Below are 16,033 nucleotides of genomic sequence, written 5' to 3' on the forward strand. Positions count from 1 at the left end.
TTTATGGTGATGCCAGAGGAACAGCAGAAATAAAAAAATGTAATGGTTTAGAATGGGTTTTTTTATGATTATGTTAGGTACTCTTTAAATAGATTTACTAATTTCAAAGATTTTTGCAAAGACCACATGGCACATGTGTTTAAATGTATAAACCATATGAAGAGTTTTTTAGGAGTCAGAACCTTTTAATCTAATAGTGATATTCTATTGAGATTCTGTGCATCCAAGAATACAAACAAATGCAGCTTTAGTACGTAATGCGTGTTTTGTTGGTGCATGCAAGCCAAAGAAAATCTAGCTTTCTTTTCCACAAATTTTGGCAGGTATTTTTTCATTATCAGGAAACAAGTATTTGCATTGCAGTTCTACCTGATTTTTGTTTGGGGGAATATCTACTATGTCATGGCATCCAAATGAAAGACGTGATTAAAACAGAAACTCTGTTGTGAAATAAGATGTTGATTTCCTCATACAGTTCAAACACATTTTTTAGTGGTTTCTCTCTGATGATGGGAATGTGTCCCCATTTGGTTTTCTATGCATAATACTTTGAAACACATGCCATTAAGAGGTTTAACTTTTAGAAAACTTTGACGAAAGTAATGGTATCCTTACAACTTTTTAGCAATAGTAGCTGGAGATAATATGAACAAGATTCATGTGTTTCGTCTTCCTCAGCAAAGGCACCTACATCTGACCAGTTGTCTAGACATCTGTTGTCAGTCAAAAAATATGGGAATTTGTAATTCTTTCCTTCAGAATCTAAATGTCCAAAACACATCAAATGCAAAGACTTCTTTGGCTTTTGAGTGCTAAAAGAATCTAGAGGTGAAGTTCTAATTTTGCACAAATCTGAGTTGATGCCACCCTACATGATTTTTGCCCTACACTAATACATTATATTTTGCTATCTAGAGACCTTGAAATCAAAGAATATTCTTATTAGAGATACACACCCATTGTTAGGGGTTTTAAGCTCATTGTGTTTAAGGTTTGATTGCTTCTTTAATCTTCTTTAATGTTGAATGGGTTATAATTCTCCCAAGTTCCAGTGACACTGACTCAGTTGCATTAGTTTTAATCCTATTAAAAATACCTGGTAATTTTAACAGTACCTTTGAGCTTGTAAGTCTTCTCTTACCTTGCAATGACTTTCCTCATACCCGTAATTCCCTTTCTTCCATAAACAGATAAGAAAAAAACACAACTGGCTTGTCTAATAATTGTCTAGGTTTACATACTTCTGTAGCTGATTATAAGCTGATAGAAATCTGTGGATCTGTTATATCTGTTTCTTATGTTCTGTGCATGATTTAAAAGTTAAATGCAGCTCAGTCTCTTTGTAACAAGATCTCCAAACACTTCTCTTATCAGTATCAGCTGGCAGCACCAACTTTGTCATGCTGCAAACCTTACCTATACTGCTCTCCTATGGAGGAATCCTTTGCTCTTCCTGGAACAGAACTTACCTGACTGAAATTTGTAGCTTCTCTGTCCCACATATATTGCTTCCAGATTTGCAGAATTTCCCAAAAAAGACTGCCTTTAGAGGAATTATACGATCCATAAGAAACCAAGACTCCAGAAGGGATACCATGAAACATTTGATTAAAGAACATAAGGGTTTAAAGCTGGAGAGAAGGAACACCTTCACTGATGATGTTACTCTATTATCAGAGACTTCTAAAATAACTGCCTGGGACTCCATGGGCATTAGTGCTTATCCTGCAAGAAATGCTTCATTTTAAATACCTTAGTGATTTCATAAAGTTCAAAGTTAAATTAAATTTTTTTCACCTACATAAAGTCAACATATAAACATGTTTATATATTTATGCAAATATGTTCGTCATTAGATGTGTTTGCAACATCAAGATTTCTTGACAGTGTACCTTCAATGACTAATGTGACTTCAGAGGCATTCATTAAAATCTCATTTTTATTTATATTCACCTAAAAAAGACATGATTCATAAATTATTAATATCTTTTTCCCCAGATAAAATATAAATAAAATATAGAATACTACCTTTGAAAATTTACAGGATTTGAGCAAAGCTGGTGGAATTGACTTTATTGAAGTAATCATTGGATAAAACATCTGACTTATTTGTTAGTAAGCTGATATCTGCTTCATAAATGGAAAACAAAAATCTAAGGATGCAGTACAATTTGACCTTAAATAAGAATCTCCTAATTTCAATTTTAATTTATTGGATTCCATAGAGCTCCAGTGCTGCAAAGTTGTCTGAGAAATCAAGAATCAGGGACTGTGACTGTAAGGATTATTCATTGAAACAACAGATTCTGTAACAAATCATTTCCAGGTAGTGACCTGAAATTGTGTGATTCTCACATGGGAAAAAAATGTAGTCAGCATTGGAGATGATTCTAAGGGGCTCATGTCCCCTTACATGAACAATCACTCAGAGGACTGCACCTCACAGAATGAGTTGTGGCAGTTTATCTCAGAGAGAGGTTCAGTGTGTGTTAGGTGACTGCATATAGAGTAATAACCACTACTTTGGGTTTATACTAAAACAAGACACTGTACATTGCAAGCTTCCTAAGTCTGTTTGGTAACGATATGCAATATGATACCTAATAACCTTGGAAAAATGTTTGTAATTATTTTGAGCTAAGAGGAAGAATTAGTTCCTGGTAATGCCACACAGTTATATTTTTAATTTGTTTATTTATATGGCAGAACATACTAGAGATATTTCAGAGTAAGTTTTTGGAAGAATTTTAATTTAGCTGGAAATTCTGAGGCTTGAAATTTTTATTTCAGCTTGGGACTAAAATTGATGTTAAAGCATAAAGTTGGTTCATGCAATGCTTTTTATTTTTTGTATTGTTCCTTAAAAATCAACTAGCATGCCACCTAATATATGTGAGAGTTATTCTCTTGTCTTTTACACAGCACCATAGTTTATACCTTTGGAAAGAGTGTGCAAGGTTACATTTGCCACTGTGATTTAGAAGCACTTCATATTTACTTACTCAAATGTAAACAGTAAGCTGAGTGCAAAGCACTTGACCCTATGCTCAGAGAGCCAGAGCTGAAGTGGCAAATGGGGTTAAGACAAGAACAAATTTGTATTATGGAATTTCTTCCAGATTATTTCACCTGATGTTTTAAAAAAATTACCTGACAGGGTGTTCAGATGTACACATTGCCTAGATCACTCAAAGTTCTGACCAATTGCTTTCCAGTATGATGTATTAAAACTTTTTAAAAGAAACATAGCTCCTCTTGTAGGAAGAAAATATTACTTTCCTCAGTAAACCTCAGTAATATTCTTCTCACAGGCACACATAGTAAATCTTTGCAGAAGTAGGTAGGTTGGATTATTTTAATATGTTCTTGCTGAAGAATGTCAACATAATTCTTTAGTGGAAAGGTGGCTCCAGAAATGCGTGATGCTTAGGCAGTATCTGTAATACAAATCATGAAAAGCCTGTATTTTAATGAGCACTAATTTATTTTGAATTTATGATGCATCAAAGTCATTAGAAGGAAGCTGCTTTGCATTACTAGATGGAGAATAAGGTTTCTGCCAGTGGCAGGTTGTTTTATTTCTTCACAGCAGGTAAAAAACCCCTCTTGTTCAAAAGCCACATGAATACTATGTGCAAGTGCAAGAGGATGGGACTAGGTCACCAAGACCCTTGATGTTGCTTTTTGAAGCAGAGCTCAAATACTCCTTGTTCATGTAAGCAGAGCCAATCTAGACTTTCCCACCTGCACACTTTCAGAAAATCTTCTCTATGGAGGTGCATCCTCTGCTGCTACAAGGGAAAGAACTATGTAGACTGTGTAGAGAATGTCATGAACATTGTTTCCTCTCTAGTCCAGCCAAAATGCAAATGCCATAACAGCCTTTGTCCAACTCCCTCATAATATATTTCTTTTCCACTGTCCAAGTCCCAGGTTTTTTCTACGAATTTTTCATGACTCATTCACTCCTAACTTGGTCATAATTTATGCTAACTTTGATAGAGTCCACAGAATAAATGGCATGTGACTCTACACAGAGAACGATTGAAAAATTTGAAGCCTCATCAAGTAAAGCTTTTTCTAAAGCAGATGGAAATCTAAAAGTGACAGTTCAATGGCAAATTCAGCTCTGATGAGAAAACTTATGTGAGGTGGGTATGGGAATATGCAAATATAAACTGACATCTACTCAGATGTAAAGATTTAAAAAATGTATCTGATTTCCCCATCAGTTTTATTGCACAGAATTATTCTGAGACATGCATTTCTCCATAAAAGGCTAGAGAGATGCAAGGAAAATAGAATGAGGAGAGAAGATATTAGAAACCACTCTTAAATTTTTGATTATTCAGTAAATATTTTACTTAATATTATTTTTAGAAAGCAGTTAAATATGGGTTGTCTTAAATTTAAGCTAAATGGAAATCATCGGCTCATAGAATGGTTGGTTTGGGAAACTCAGAATTTTATACATGTTGACTGAGTTATCCTCAAAATTTCCACTTCTTTTAGGGTTTAATAAAGGCTACTAATTTGAGGACAGTTGAAATGAAAATGCATTGAAAAAGTGAAAAACATCACATAAATCTTGTTACCGTTTTTGATCAAGAATTATTTTGATAAATGTTGGCTGTTCTTTACTCTATTTTTGGGTTTTTTTCCTCATGTTTCTAGGCATTTAACAGTTTATATTGCTTTTAGTATTTTTGACCAGGAACACAAATAGTCAGGGTTTTTTTACTTTACATATAATTCTATAATTTAACAGATTTTTCTCAATATAAGCACGTGCTATTTTTTCACTTGTCTGAAAACAGGGAAAAAACCAAAGCAAATGAAGCTCCACAAAGAGTCTCAGTTTTAATTGGCACCTGAATGTATTTTGAAAAATAGTGGGGAAAGTGCAAATTCTGTGTCCAGTATGATCCCATTAATACACTACCACTGTCTCCACTTACACTCTAAATAGGTGCCAAAAGGTAATGAGATTGCTTAGTTCCCATTTTATATGGTATCTTTAAAACACAGATAAATTCCCTTTCCCCTTCTGTTTCTTTTGTCCTTTCTCTTCCCCTCACTCTTCCCTTTTCCCTTTTCCCTCTCTGTTCCCATTCCCTCAGCACATTGGGAACTATGTATCATTAAATATTTATTTTATCACAAAATATAATATTTTATTATAGTATCAAATTATTTAGAAATTATCTAATTTATGATTTTTAAAGGAGTTTGGGAAATTGACAAACTTTGGCTTCTAAATGTTAGCACTGAAAGACACCCATATGCATTTTACTGGATATTACTAAAAAGATTGTAATTAAAATGATAAAATAATGTTTTAGGTTTTTTTTAATATAAAATAGAGTTTAATCCTGATGATACTAATGTGTTAAGTGCATTTGGAAATAATCTTACAATGTTATTGACAATGACCTGAATATGATGACTTCTCTGGACACTTCCGAGTTATAAATACATACATCCAGATTTATACTTCTCATCACTTTTATTCTAAGTATGTAGATGAGATTTAATGATCCACTCATGATCCATAATTCACAGTAAGAGGTCCACAGCAGCATCATAGGTAATAGCTTCAGTATTTTCAATTTGAAGTTTAATTATACAGTGCAAAACTGCGAAAGGAATATGATAAAGGAGCAACTGAGAGGAAGCAAGTGTCTTGTGCTTACTCTGAAATTACATATTATTGCCTGCAACAGTATATAAGGAATAATTTCTAAGTTGAGTTAGTTATAATATTATTCTGGAAGAACACAAATAAACTGTAGCATGGGGTGCAGGATGGAAATAGGATATTGCATGAACTTTAATATGACAGGCAATTTGTAGAAGACAGAGAAATCCAAATGACAATATTAATTTTAACTGAAGTGGGCTGGATTTTTGAGTGTAAATGCATTATCTGAAAAATGTATTGATTTGAGTTGGAGAGAATACATTCCTAAGAACTACTAAATAGCCTGGGCTATTGTATTTGTTGTGGCTTTTTGCTCTCTAAAATTCTGCTAGGCAGAATTGACCAAGTATTATTCGGCTTCCAGGAAAAGTAGCCAGGGATATTTTAAGGGTTATAAAAATAATAAATGATAATAGGGAATAATAAATAGAAGGTGGTGAGTAATGAACATCTACAATTATTGTGTTCACACATGCATACACAGAGATTTTTAGAAAAGACAGCCATTCCTCAAAGAGGAAGGAAGATAGAAAGAAAAAAGGAAAGTCTTTGTAACTGTCCAATAACATGGTTTATAAAAAATGTCTATGAAGAAATAAAACAAATATTTGCATGAACTATTCAGTTTGGTTATTTTTTCTCTTTTTTTTTGGTGGGGGGTACTTTGGCTCTTTTATAGTTTTCAACAGTTATCTTTTAGATTAACTACATATCTCTTATTTTCAATTTGCTATAATTTTAATTTTTACAGTGGTATAGTGTAACCTCTGTCTTTTTTTTTTTTTTTAAGTTTTATATCTGCAAAAAAATGCTCCCTTTTGTAACAGCAGAATATTTAGAACTTGTTTAGCTATCTGGTTCAGTTAGCAAGCTGTAAAGACAAGTTTGATAGCTAAAAATTTTAACCTGCTTTGGAAAGGCACAAAGTACTAAACACTGAGTCTTCAATTAGAAATTTTTGAGTTCTTTGAAAGTGAAAGAGTGAGTTTGGAAGGTTTCAGGTGAAAAATACTTATAAATGGGATAAGTACCTTCTATTATCTCTGGAAAAAAACAACCCATTTTTATTTATTGAGTCCATCAATCAATGATGAGGGAAAGCATTGGGGTTTTTTGTTTTGTGTTTGTGTGAGTATGTAGTCTCCATGTCTGGACATAGTAGTTTTTTAATATGATTACTTTTGAGACAGAAAAACTATTAGATAGAAATACTGGTTAGCTATAAATAAACCTCTAGTTTCTGAATAGTACTAATTTCCCTTTGTGCCCTCAAAGTATTAGAATATATTTTAAATATTCAGAAATGGGATACTTTCAGTTCACATGCTCAAACAGATATTACCAAATTGAGCTTAGCCTGTCATTTCAGCCAGCTACAGAGACAGAAGGATAACACTCCAAAGATGATATCTCCTTTAAAAAACCCACTGCACATTTTCATGAGAACATTTGAGATATGCCTCATGAAATTCCAAATGAATCCCTGAAAGAAATGGAAATTTAATTTATTATTACCTTGTATAGCATATACTGCTGTAGATAATTACATTTACTAATATTTATATATTAGTATTATTATCTTTACTGTATTTCCAGGGGGAAATAGTGAATAAGTCCTTTTTTGGTTTTTCATTTGAAGAACAAGTAGCTTTTAATGGCACAGGTTCATTGTGCATATAACAGTAATATTATTTAAGTGAAGTCCCCAACACATTTTTTGAGTCAGAATAGCTGTTTTAAATTTAGATACATACAAGCCTATGACATCCTGAGGACCTAATTGGTGTTAAATACTTAGCTTCAAAATTCATTGTCTTTTCTTTTGCAGAAAACATTCATTAATTTTTCCCGGTACCTCATTATTTGCCACTGAATTTTCTAATGTTCGTGTTGATGTACTACACCCTCAATTTACAAGCTGGTTGCTTTGGTTTTCTGTGAAGAAATGAACATTTTTCTGAGATTTCTTGCAATGCACATATCATGCACTGATGCTATTTTCCTTTACAGAGGCATGCAGACTGTTGTTGGAAAAATGTGTGCTTGGTGTTACAGGGTCTCTATTTAAATACAACTCTCTTAAAGGTTCTTGTGTTCCATCTCATCATTAGCTTGTTCTCTCCTTTCTTCTTTATTGTTTATTACCTTTTTCTAAGTTGAAAGACTAGCTTTTGAAAATATCTGTGCATGGGCTTCACTCTATTCAGTGATACTGAAGGTAACAGGAAGCCAAATATAAGGAAACTTTTAAAAAATGCTGAAATATTTTTCTACATCTTACTTCTTTTCATGATAATGGGGTCAATGTGAAATTTGGGCAGTTAATTTTGGGCCAGAGCTTTTTTAGTCAGTGACCATATATGTTTCTGAAATCTGCTGAGTGTTCAGTAGCTCATAGAATTACACTAATTTCCTATTAAATATGGTGAAGTTTCATATTGCTTATTTCAAAAGAAATGTCATAATTTATCTTAAAGTCTTCTGCATTGTGATCAAGTGTTTCAGCCTTTTATGAAAAAAAATCTGCAGCAGAGCATGCATAACATAATTAATATAAAGCATTGATACGTATCCATGTAAATAATAATCAGCATGGCTACTCCTTGATTAAAAACTGGGCATTCTTCCAACTTTTTAAAATTCATAGATATAGAGCAATTTGCTAACTTGAAGACATTTTCTAAATTACATGGTCCATAACTCCATACACATTTGCGCCCTAACAAACAAGAAAAAAAACCTGCAAGCCAAACAAGAGCTTTAATCAAAATATGTAAAGCCCTTAATTCATGTCTCTGATGTTTTGCTAGAAAAACACAAATACCAAAGCAGATCAAGTGATGCCTCCATAAAAGCAATACATTTAGAGCAAGTACCAGCACCACTGATCACTTATTTTGTTTCTCCTGAACGTTTCAGGAAAAGGCAGCTTATATTTGCAGACATATGTGTTTCTGAGTTCAGCACTTCACTTCAAAGCTTGCAGGTGTAACCTTTTTGGGAGAAGGAACCGTGAGGAAGAAGCTGGAGTTGAGCACTCTTCCATCAGTCAGGCTCCTATGTGTTACCACACATGCAATTACTGCATTCCTTATAAACCTCCAAGGAACAGATGAAGGTCAAATTAATGTTCGTTAGAGATCAAAAGATAAAAGCTTGATGGAATACAAGGCTCCTTCAGGACACCAGTGAGAATGTGAGCATTCAGGGTAATGACTCTGAGGAAACGTAGTTAAGAGCAGGGGAAGTGGAGAGAAAAGTGTGATGGATGGTTGAGCCGCTGACTGCATCCTCCCTGGCAGGTTGGGCTTTTAGCTGCTCAGCTCTCCTAACTCACAGTCTAACAACCCTAACTCGTTGTTACACATTTCTGTTTTGTGGTATTTACTGCAAGAGCATATTTTCTCATTGCTTTCTGTCAAGGTTACTGTGTTATCTAGGTTTATGGAATCAGTGCAGCCAGTTGTAAATGTTATATGGAATGGAAAAAAAAATGCTGCCAAATGCACAGAGGAACTACAAAGAAAACTTTCCAAGGATTCTTGAACTAATTTACTTCACTGCTGTTACACAAACACATGGGATATGTCAGAAATGCAGGTTACCATTCCCAGAATGATGATAAACAGTACAAACCTAAAAAATAATGCAAAAAATAGTTTCGTGACTTTTTAATACTTTTATTTTTTTTCTGTCTAAAGCCTGTCCAAGAGTACTAAAAGAATTTAGCCAAAGGCTTTTGAATGAGAGATTAAACTGTCACAGAATGCACAATATTTTGTCCTAGTCCTACTTGAGAAAAACAGCATATTTTGAAAGTTTTTTCCAAGTTAATTAATAGGTTTTAAGCATTTTGAGTTGCTTTTCCTCTGAATACCTGAGATAGGATTCCATTAGCATTACTAAGAACTTGCTTAAAGCATTTGTGATTGAATGAGTTTTCTTTAGTGGAGTTCATATTCAAAAAAAAAAAAAAAAAAAAAAAAGGAAAAAGTTGGACTCATCCTGGCAAATAGTTTATACAAATATTAATTCTTGGAGCTCCTTGGGCTTTTCTAACCTTGTAGGAAATAGAAATAAAATATAAACCTTGGCTGGAAAGGCAGCTGCATTGACTCTGCAGAGCAGATGGCTGAAAATGTGTTTAAACCACTTGACAGGATGCAACTACAATGTAGCATTAGTGCAATTTGAAATATTACTACATTTATTTTCAACTTCTTTCAGAAATTCACTTCATTTAAATTAATGTCATGTTGTTCAGACTGAGTCACTTCATGTTGCTTTGGATTGATGGCACTATGAACACTGTAATGACATTGTTAATATATGTTAAAAAAATTACCTTTTTATCAGGAAAGTTTATCTCTAGCTCCATACTAAATTTAATGGAGGTAGCAAAATAAAAAGCATGAATGCACTGGCAGTATGCGAGAGAAATTACAGAGTGCTCTCTAATTATATCACTGTATTACAGCAGTGAGGAATCAAACTAGGACTAATGGAACAGCTCCTCCTGGAAGCATGTGGAGAACAGGGAGGTGATTCAGGACAGCCAGCACAGCTGCGCCAGTGGCAGGCCCTGCCTGACCAAACTATTGCCCTTCTGTGATGGTGCGACCATATCAGTGGTCAGGGGAAGGTTTATAGATGTCGTCTCTCTGGGTTTCTCTAAATCCTTTTACTTGACCTCCTTGTCTCTGAAGTGGAGAGAGATGGACTTGATAAGTGGACTCTTTGCTGGATAAGGTATTGGTTGGACAGCGACATCCAGAGAGTAATGGTCAATGAATCAGAGTCCTGATGGACATCTGTGACGCATGGTGTCTCTCAGGGGTCTGCAGTGGGCCTTTATTTTTTATGATAATAAATTATAATATTTAGTATCTTCATTAATGACAGGAATGAAGGAATCAAGTGCTCCCTCAGCAGGTTCGCAGATGGCACTGAGCTGAGTGGTGCAGCTGACACACCTGAAGCACAGGATGCCATCCAGAGGGACCTGGACAGGCCTGAGCAGTGGGCCCATGGGAATCTCAGGGGGTTTGAGGAGACCAAGTGCAAGGTGCTGCACGTGGGTTGGGGCAAACCCTGGAATCAGCACAGGCTGGGGATGAACAGATGGAGAGCAGCCCTGCTGAGAAGGACTCGGGGTGCTGGGGGGAGAGGCTGGGCATGACCCAGCCATGGGCACTCCCAGAACAGAGAGCCAACTGTGCCCTGGGCTGCATCCAAAGCAGCGTGGCCAGCAGGGCCAGGGAGGGGATTCCTCTCTGCTCTGCTCTGTACTGCCCCTGTATTCTGCAAGCTGCAGTTCTACATCCCTCTGTGAGACCCTCAGCACAGGAGAAACATTGACCTGTTAGATCAAGTCCAGAGGAGGCCACCAAGATGATTAGAGGGATGGAGCATCTCTCCTGTGGGGAAAGATTGAGAGAATTGAGACTGTTCAGCCTGGAAAAGAGAGGGTTTTGGGGTAACCTAATTGTGGCCTTCCGCTACCTGAAGGGAGCCTCCAGGAAGGATGGAGAGAGACTTTTTGCAAATGACCTTCAAAGGTTTGAAACTAGATGACCTTTAAAGTCCCTTCCAACCCAGGCCAATCTATGAGTGATGGTATGATATAGTTCCAACCCCCCTGCCATGGACAGGACACCTGCCAGTAGACCAGATTGTTCAGAGCCACATCCAGCCTGGCCTAGAACACTTACGGGGTGGGGCAGCCACAGCTTCTCTGGGCAGCCCCTTCCAGGACCTCACCAGCCTCACAGGGAAGATTTTCTTCACGACATCTAATCTAAATGTGCTCTTAGCATCCGCAACTTCTTTGTGCACAAGTACAAGTAAATGTTCTTTTGAGCCAGTGAAACAGAACATAGGTGTCACAGTATTATAGACTTCATATGAAACATCATAAACAGCTCCAAAATGCATGATCCCATCTGCTCACACAGCTGAAATGACTTTGGCCACTTTTCCCTTGGCATAATGACCAACAATGTGAAAAGTGGCTATTTTTTCTTGTCTTACAAAGCACAGTCCTTCCTGAAGCTGTTTGTCAGTGGTGCTGGTTACAGTTGCTGTCTCACAGCCTGGTCCTTTGCCTGAAACAGAAAGATATAAAACAAAAATACAGCTGTGAGAGTGTTAGCATATTACGATAATGGTCTTAAATTTGCTTTAGGGAGTATATAATCTTTTGTGGCTGATGGTTTGTGGGTGTTAAGGGAGAGAGCAGAGTAAATATTCTTTTGGGTCTCCTGACTTAACATCTGTTATGCAGTTACTTCAGACTTTGGGAAAGTAGATTCAGAGATCCAGCAGTCCTTTAGTGCATTAACATTTATTAATGTATATCAAGGTTTTGGCAGTGTAATAGTATTTAAACAGCTTAATCTTCCTTTGTCTAAAAAGAAAGAATACACAAGGAATATAGACCTACGCTGGCATGTAAGCATTGTTTAAATAATTGTTGAAGATGTTAGATGTGACATGAAATTTGTACAAGGCTATAAAACATATGATGGCAGGCAAACAGCTGGAATTTATGTAGAAATATCTATGTTAAGGTATGAAAATGCATTATTTTATGAGATTTCATAACAAAGTGTATGCACAGATGTCAGAATAAAATGTTTAACTTACTTATCACATTGAAAGGGTGTCCTAGATAATTTAGAGAGCTTAAACTAACTCTGTGGCTTGTACAACAATTAATATTTCCCACATGCACAGATTTTAAATTAAAATACTGGAATATATGTAGACAAAACCTCAAATTAAGTGGAGCTGTGGTGGTAAGTACACATCATTAACTTAAAGAAAAGAGCTCAAAGGGAGTGTTATATTTAAAGGATTTTTAAATTCATGATACATTCCAATTTTATGTCATTTGAAAGCATAGAGTCAGGCTCAGACAACCTATCTAAATTAATACATCCATATTTGAGCTCAGCTATTAGGTCTTGTAGGCGAAGCTAACACTACACGCTTTGATCTGGAAACCTGTAACTGAAAGTCCAGCCTAACTGCTACAGTGAAGATCTGCAGAGATGCAGTTTTCCTGTTCCTGGTAAGGAACTGTCTGCTAGCAAACACTAAACAAATTTTTCATTTTCATTTTTATAAATACTTCCATCTCATCACATGAAGAAGAACTGAGAAATTATTTTTAAAAAATTAAAAATAGTTGTTTTGGTATGTCTAAAGTGAATACTGTTACTGTGTTTAGCAAGAAAAACAACTAGAGGTTTTTTTACTTGCCTTAGACTTATTTATTTTCAAACTTACAGCTATTATTTGATTGTGGGATGAAACTTTTTGCTTTGAGTTTAAAAGTGATTTCCAGTTAAAAGGGTCATTTTTTTTAACTCAGAGAAATGATTTCTATTGTTTACATATTTCAAAAGGTCTTGCTTTCTAACTCAGACATGAGCCCAACCACTAATTTTCCAAACATAGCTCTATAAATAAAAAAATCGTGTTCTTCCATGTTTCACTGCTTTCTTTATATGGTCTCAAAGGGGAAAGCCTTGCTTGTCACAGTTCTGCTTAGCTGCTCCCGTCAAATGGAAATAAAAAAAATGTTAGTTATGTCATCATATAAACTGTCAGTTAAATGTTTTAGTGCTTCATAAGTGTTCTAAAATCTTTTAATAAATCCCTGGATTGTTGTCTATTTGGGTGTCCATTCCATGCTGTGGATGTTTAAGTCTGTTGGCTTTGATATACAGTTATGCTTAAGACTCCTTGGGACTCAAGTTATTTAATGAATACACAAACTAAGATCCAAACATCACTCAAATCTTTGCTTTCCAGTCAAGTTAATTTCAAGCTGATCTCTGTATTAATGAGCTATTAGAAAAGACAGGCAGGCACTGGGCAACTCTATTGTAGAAGCTTATTTCCATAAGGAAGTAAGGTAAAAATGGATCATTTGGCATATTTTTAAGACTTCTGTTGTGTATATGCAAATAGTAATTAACATTTTCAGCCTATCAATAATAATAATACTTTAATACATTTAAGGTAATTCAAAGATTGGAGTCTGAAATATAACTTTGCCTATGAAAGCACACTTCTAAATTTCATTGGATTTGGCTTTTCACCTCATGAAGTTTCTGGCATTTATTCCTTTAGATATTCATAAAAATAGAGATTTAAAAGTGTTACCAGTATAGTGAATAACTTGCAGTGAACTCAGATGCAAATCAAGGCATTCCACTTTGTGCTAGGTACCTGCTCTGTCTTAGGTTTGAAATGCATTGCTTTTTATGATGTTGGGTTTTTTTTGATTCTTTGCTTTTATTTTTTTAAATTTTTGTATTGGATGACTTCCGTTATTGAAAAAGCAAGACTATTTGTAATGTTTTGGACCGAATACAGTGCCAGCAGATGCTATGCAGGTTTAGCTGAAGAGCTTTGACAACCTCTTAAGTCTTGATATGTAGCACACCATCTATTCTGGCCATGGTTGTTCAAAAACATATAATGTATGTCATGCTAAATTGCACACTAGCTGTTTGGTTAGTATGGATGTAATTATACCATAAACTGAATTGCAGTTGAAACTGAAAAATGGACCTAGAGCAATATTTTTAAATTGTATCAGTTTTTATGCTAAACCACATTTTAGATTTTCCCAGACAGTCTATAGTTATCTTACTGTGCATTTACACTCCCCTCTTGATGAGGTAAGGGTAAGCAAGCCTCAGGGGCCAGAGATTTATGTTCTGATTTGACAATATTTTGTGAACCACTATGTGTGGTTCTAAGTAGGGATGCAGGACATGCTGCAGTATTAAGTAATTTTAGTCTGCTTGCCTGGAGGTTCCTCCTGCTCTGTGGAGTTTTGATACCCATCTCATACTTGAAATTCTTCAGTCCTTGCACTTTCAAAACTTTCATTGACTGATCTTGGTATTGATTGTTCATGAACTGTAACAATCCCTCTTGCTTGTCTGATGTCTTTAATCTTTTTATCCATCTTTATAACTAATCGATATTTATATTGTCATGGAGGCAGTATATCCGCATCCAGTCTTGTGTCTGCAAACTCACAGAGTGTTTGTAAGACAGATTGGTATAGAAACAGTTTAGCATTTTCTGGGATGGAAGAGGAAAGCATTCCAACATGTTGTAAATACGAAGATAGAGTTACCTGTTATCTGAAATTGGCATTTTCTTTCTACCAACAGGTCCCATAAGCAGCATTTTGGTGAATAAGTATGGTAGCCGGCCTGTGATGATAGCAGGGGGTATCCTCTGTTCTTTTGGAATGATTGCATCCTCTTTCTGCAATAGTGTCCTTGAGCTGTATATATGTATCGGTGTGGTTGGAGGTAAGAGTCCTGTTTAAAAGGTTGTATTTTGTTGTGTTATATCAAACTATTTCTAATACTGTTCTACAAATGAGCCTCACTGAGAATTCTCTGTATACAGATGCAATCCAAGAAGGTAGGAAGATCAGTTAAACTACCTGAACTATCTAATCCTTTAAATTAACTGATATGGTTTTAAATTATTTCTTAGGACAATTCAGAAACAACTGATGAATTTATTCACTAAATGCTGTATGTATGTACTTTTCCACATTGCTCTATAATTGTGGTATAAAAATTGATTGGCTCATGACAGCACTTATTACAGTCATTTCACATGTGTACAATTTCACATTCCTTGTTTTAGTTTTCAATCATGTTGCACTGCAAACAGAGTGGCAGATGCTAGCCAAATGCAAGTAGAATTGTGAAAGCTTGTACCAGATTTCTGTAGGTTTTTTACATACACATCATCTCACAGAAAAGTATTACAACTTTCAGTTCAATAGCTTCCTGTTTAAAATCCCCCATGGTCAATCACCAAATAAAATTATTCATAATCATTTATCACAGGCCTAGATATCGCCTAAAGCAATGACTTAAACTCATTGTAATGCCAGTAAATTAAAGAATCTCCTTATTGAAAGTTGTGGGTTTTTTTTTTTTACTCTCTTCTCAGAATAAGGAAGGAGAGGTGAAATACTGCAGGTAATAAATGAATGAGATAATATCTGTATATTCAGGCTCATCTTCCTTTATGTTGGGACTAAAGGAGACTGTTTTTATTTAGTGATTAATCTCTAAAAGTCTTATTTTTAACATCCCAAACTTGGTGCCTACTGAAAGAGTAATGTCAGAGTCTGGGAATGGGCCTATCAAGGAAGAGAGTTTCTCTCCTGTACCATCAAGCAGAGGCATATTAGAGTTTATGGCTTAGATGTCTTAATACAGAGAGAAGGCCTAGAGGTTCAGCTTTGGGGTCAGTTTATACATTCAGCTGATCTGGGTGGGT

General features: G+C 35.4%; 1 protein-coding gene across 3 annotated transcripts in view; it reads left to right on the forward strand.

The window, feature by feature from the left end:
- Nucleotides 1-16,033, forward strand: part of SLC16A7 (solute carrier family 16 member 7) — an 84,362-nt gene that overhangs the window by 53,449 nt on the left and 14,880 nt on the right. For all 3 annotated transcript variants that reach the window (XM_041465703.1, XM_041465704.1, XM_041465705.1), the window contains exon 3: nt 14,899-15,042. In XM_041465703.1, the coding sequence (XP_041321637.1) occupies nt 14,899-15,042 (144 nt within the window). The remainder of the gene's footprint in view (nt 1-14,898; nt 15,043-16,033) is intronic.

This window comes from Pyrgilauda ruficollis, unplaced genomic scaffold (assembly GCF_017590135.1).
Source record: "Pyrgilauda ruficollis isolate IOZ18807 unplaced genomic scaffold, ASM1759013v1 scaffold19, whole genome shotgun sequence".
NCBI lineage: Eukaryota > Metazoa > Chordata > Aves > Passeriformes > Passeridae > Pyrgilauda > Pyrgilauda ruficollis.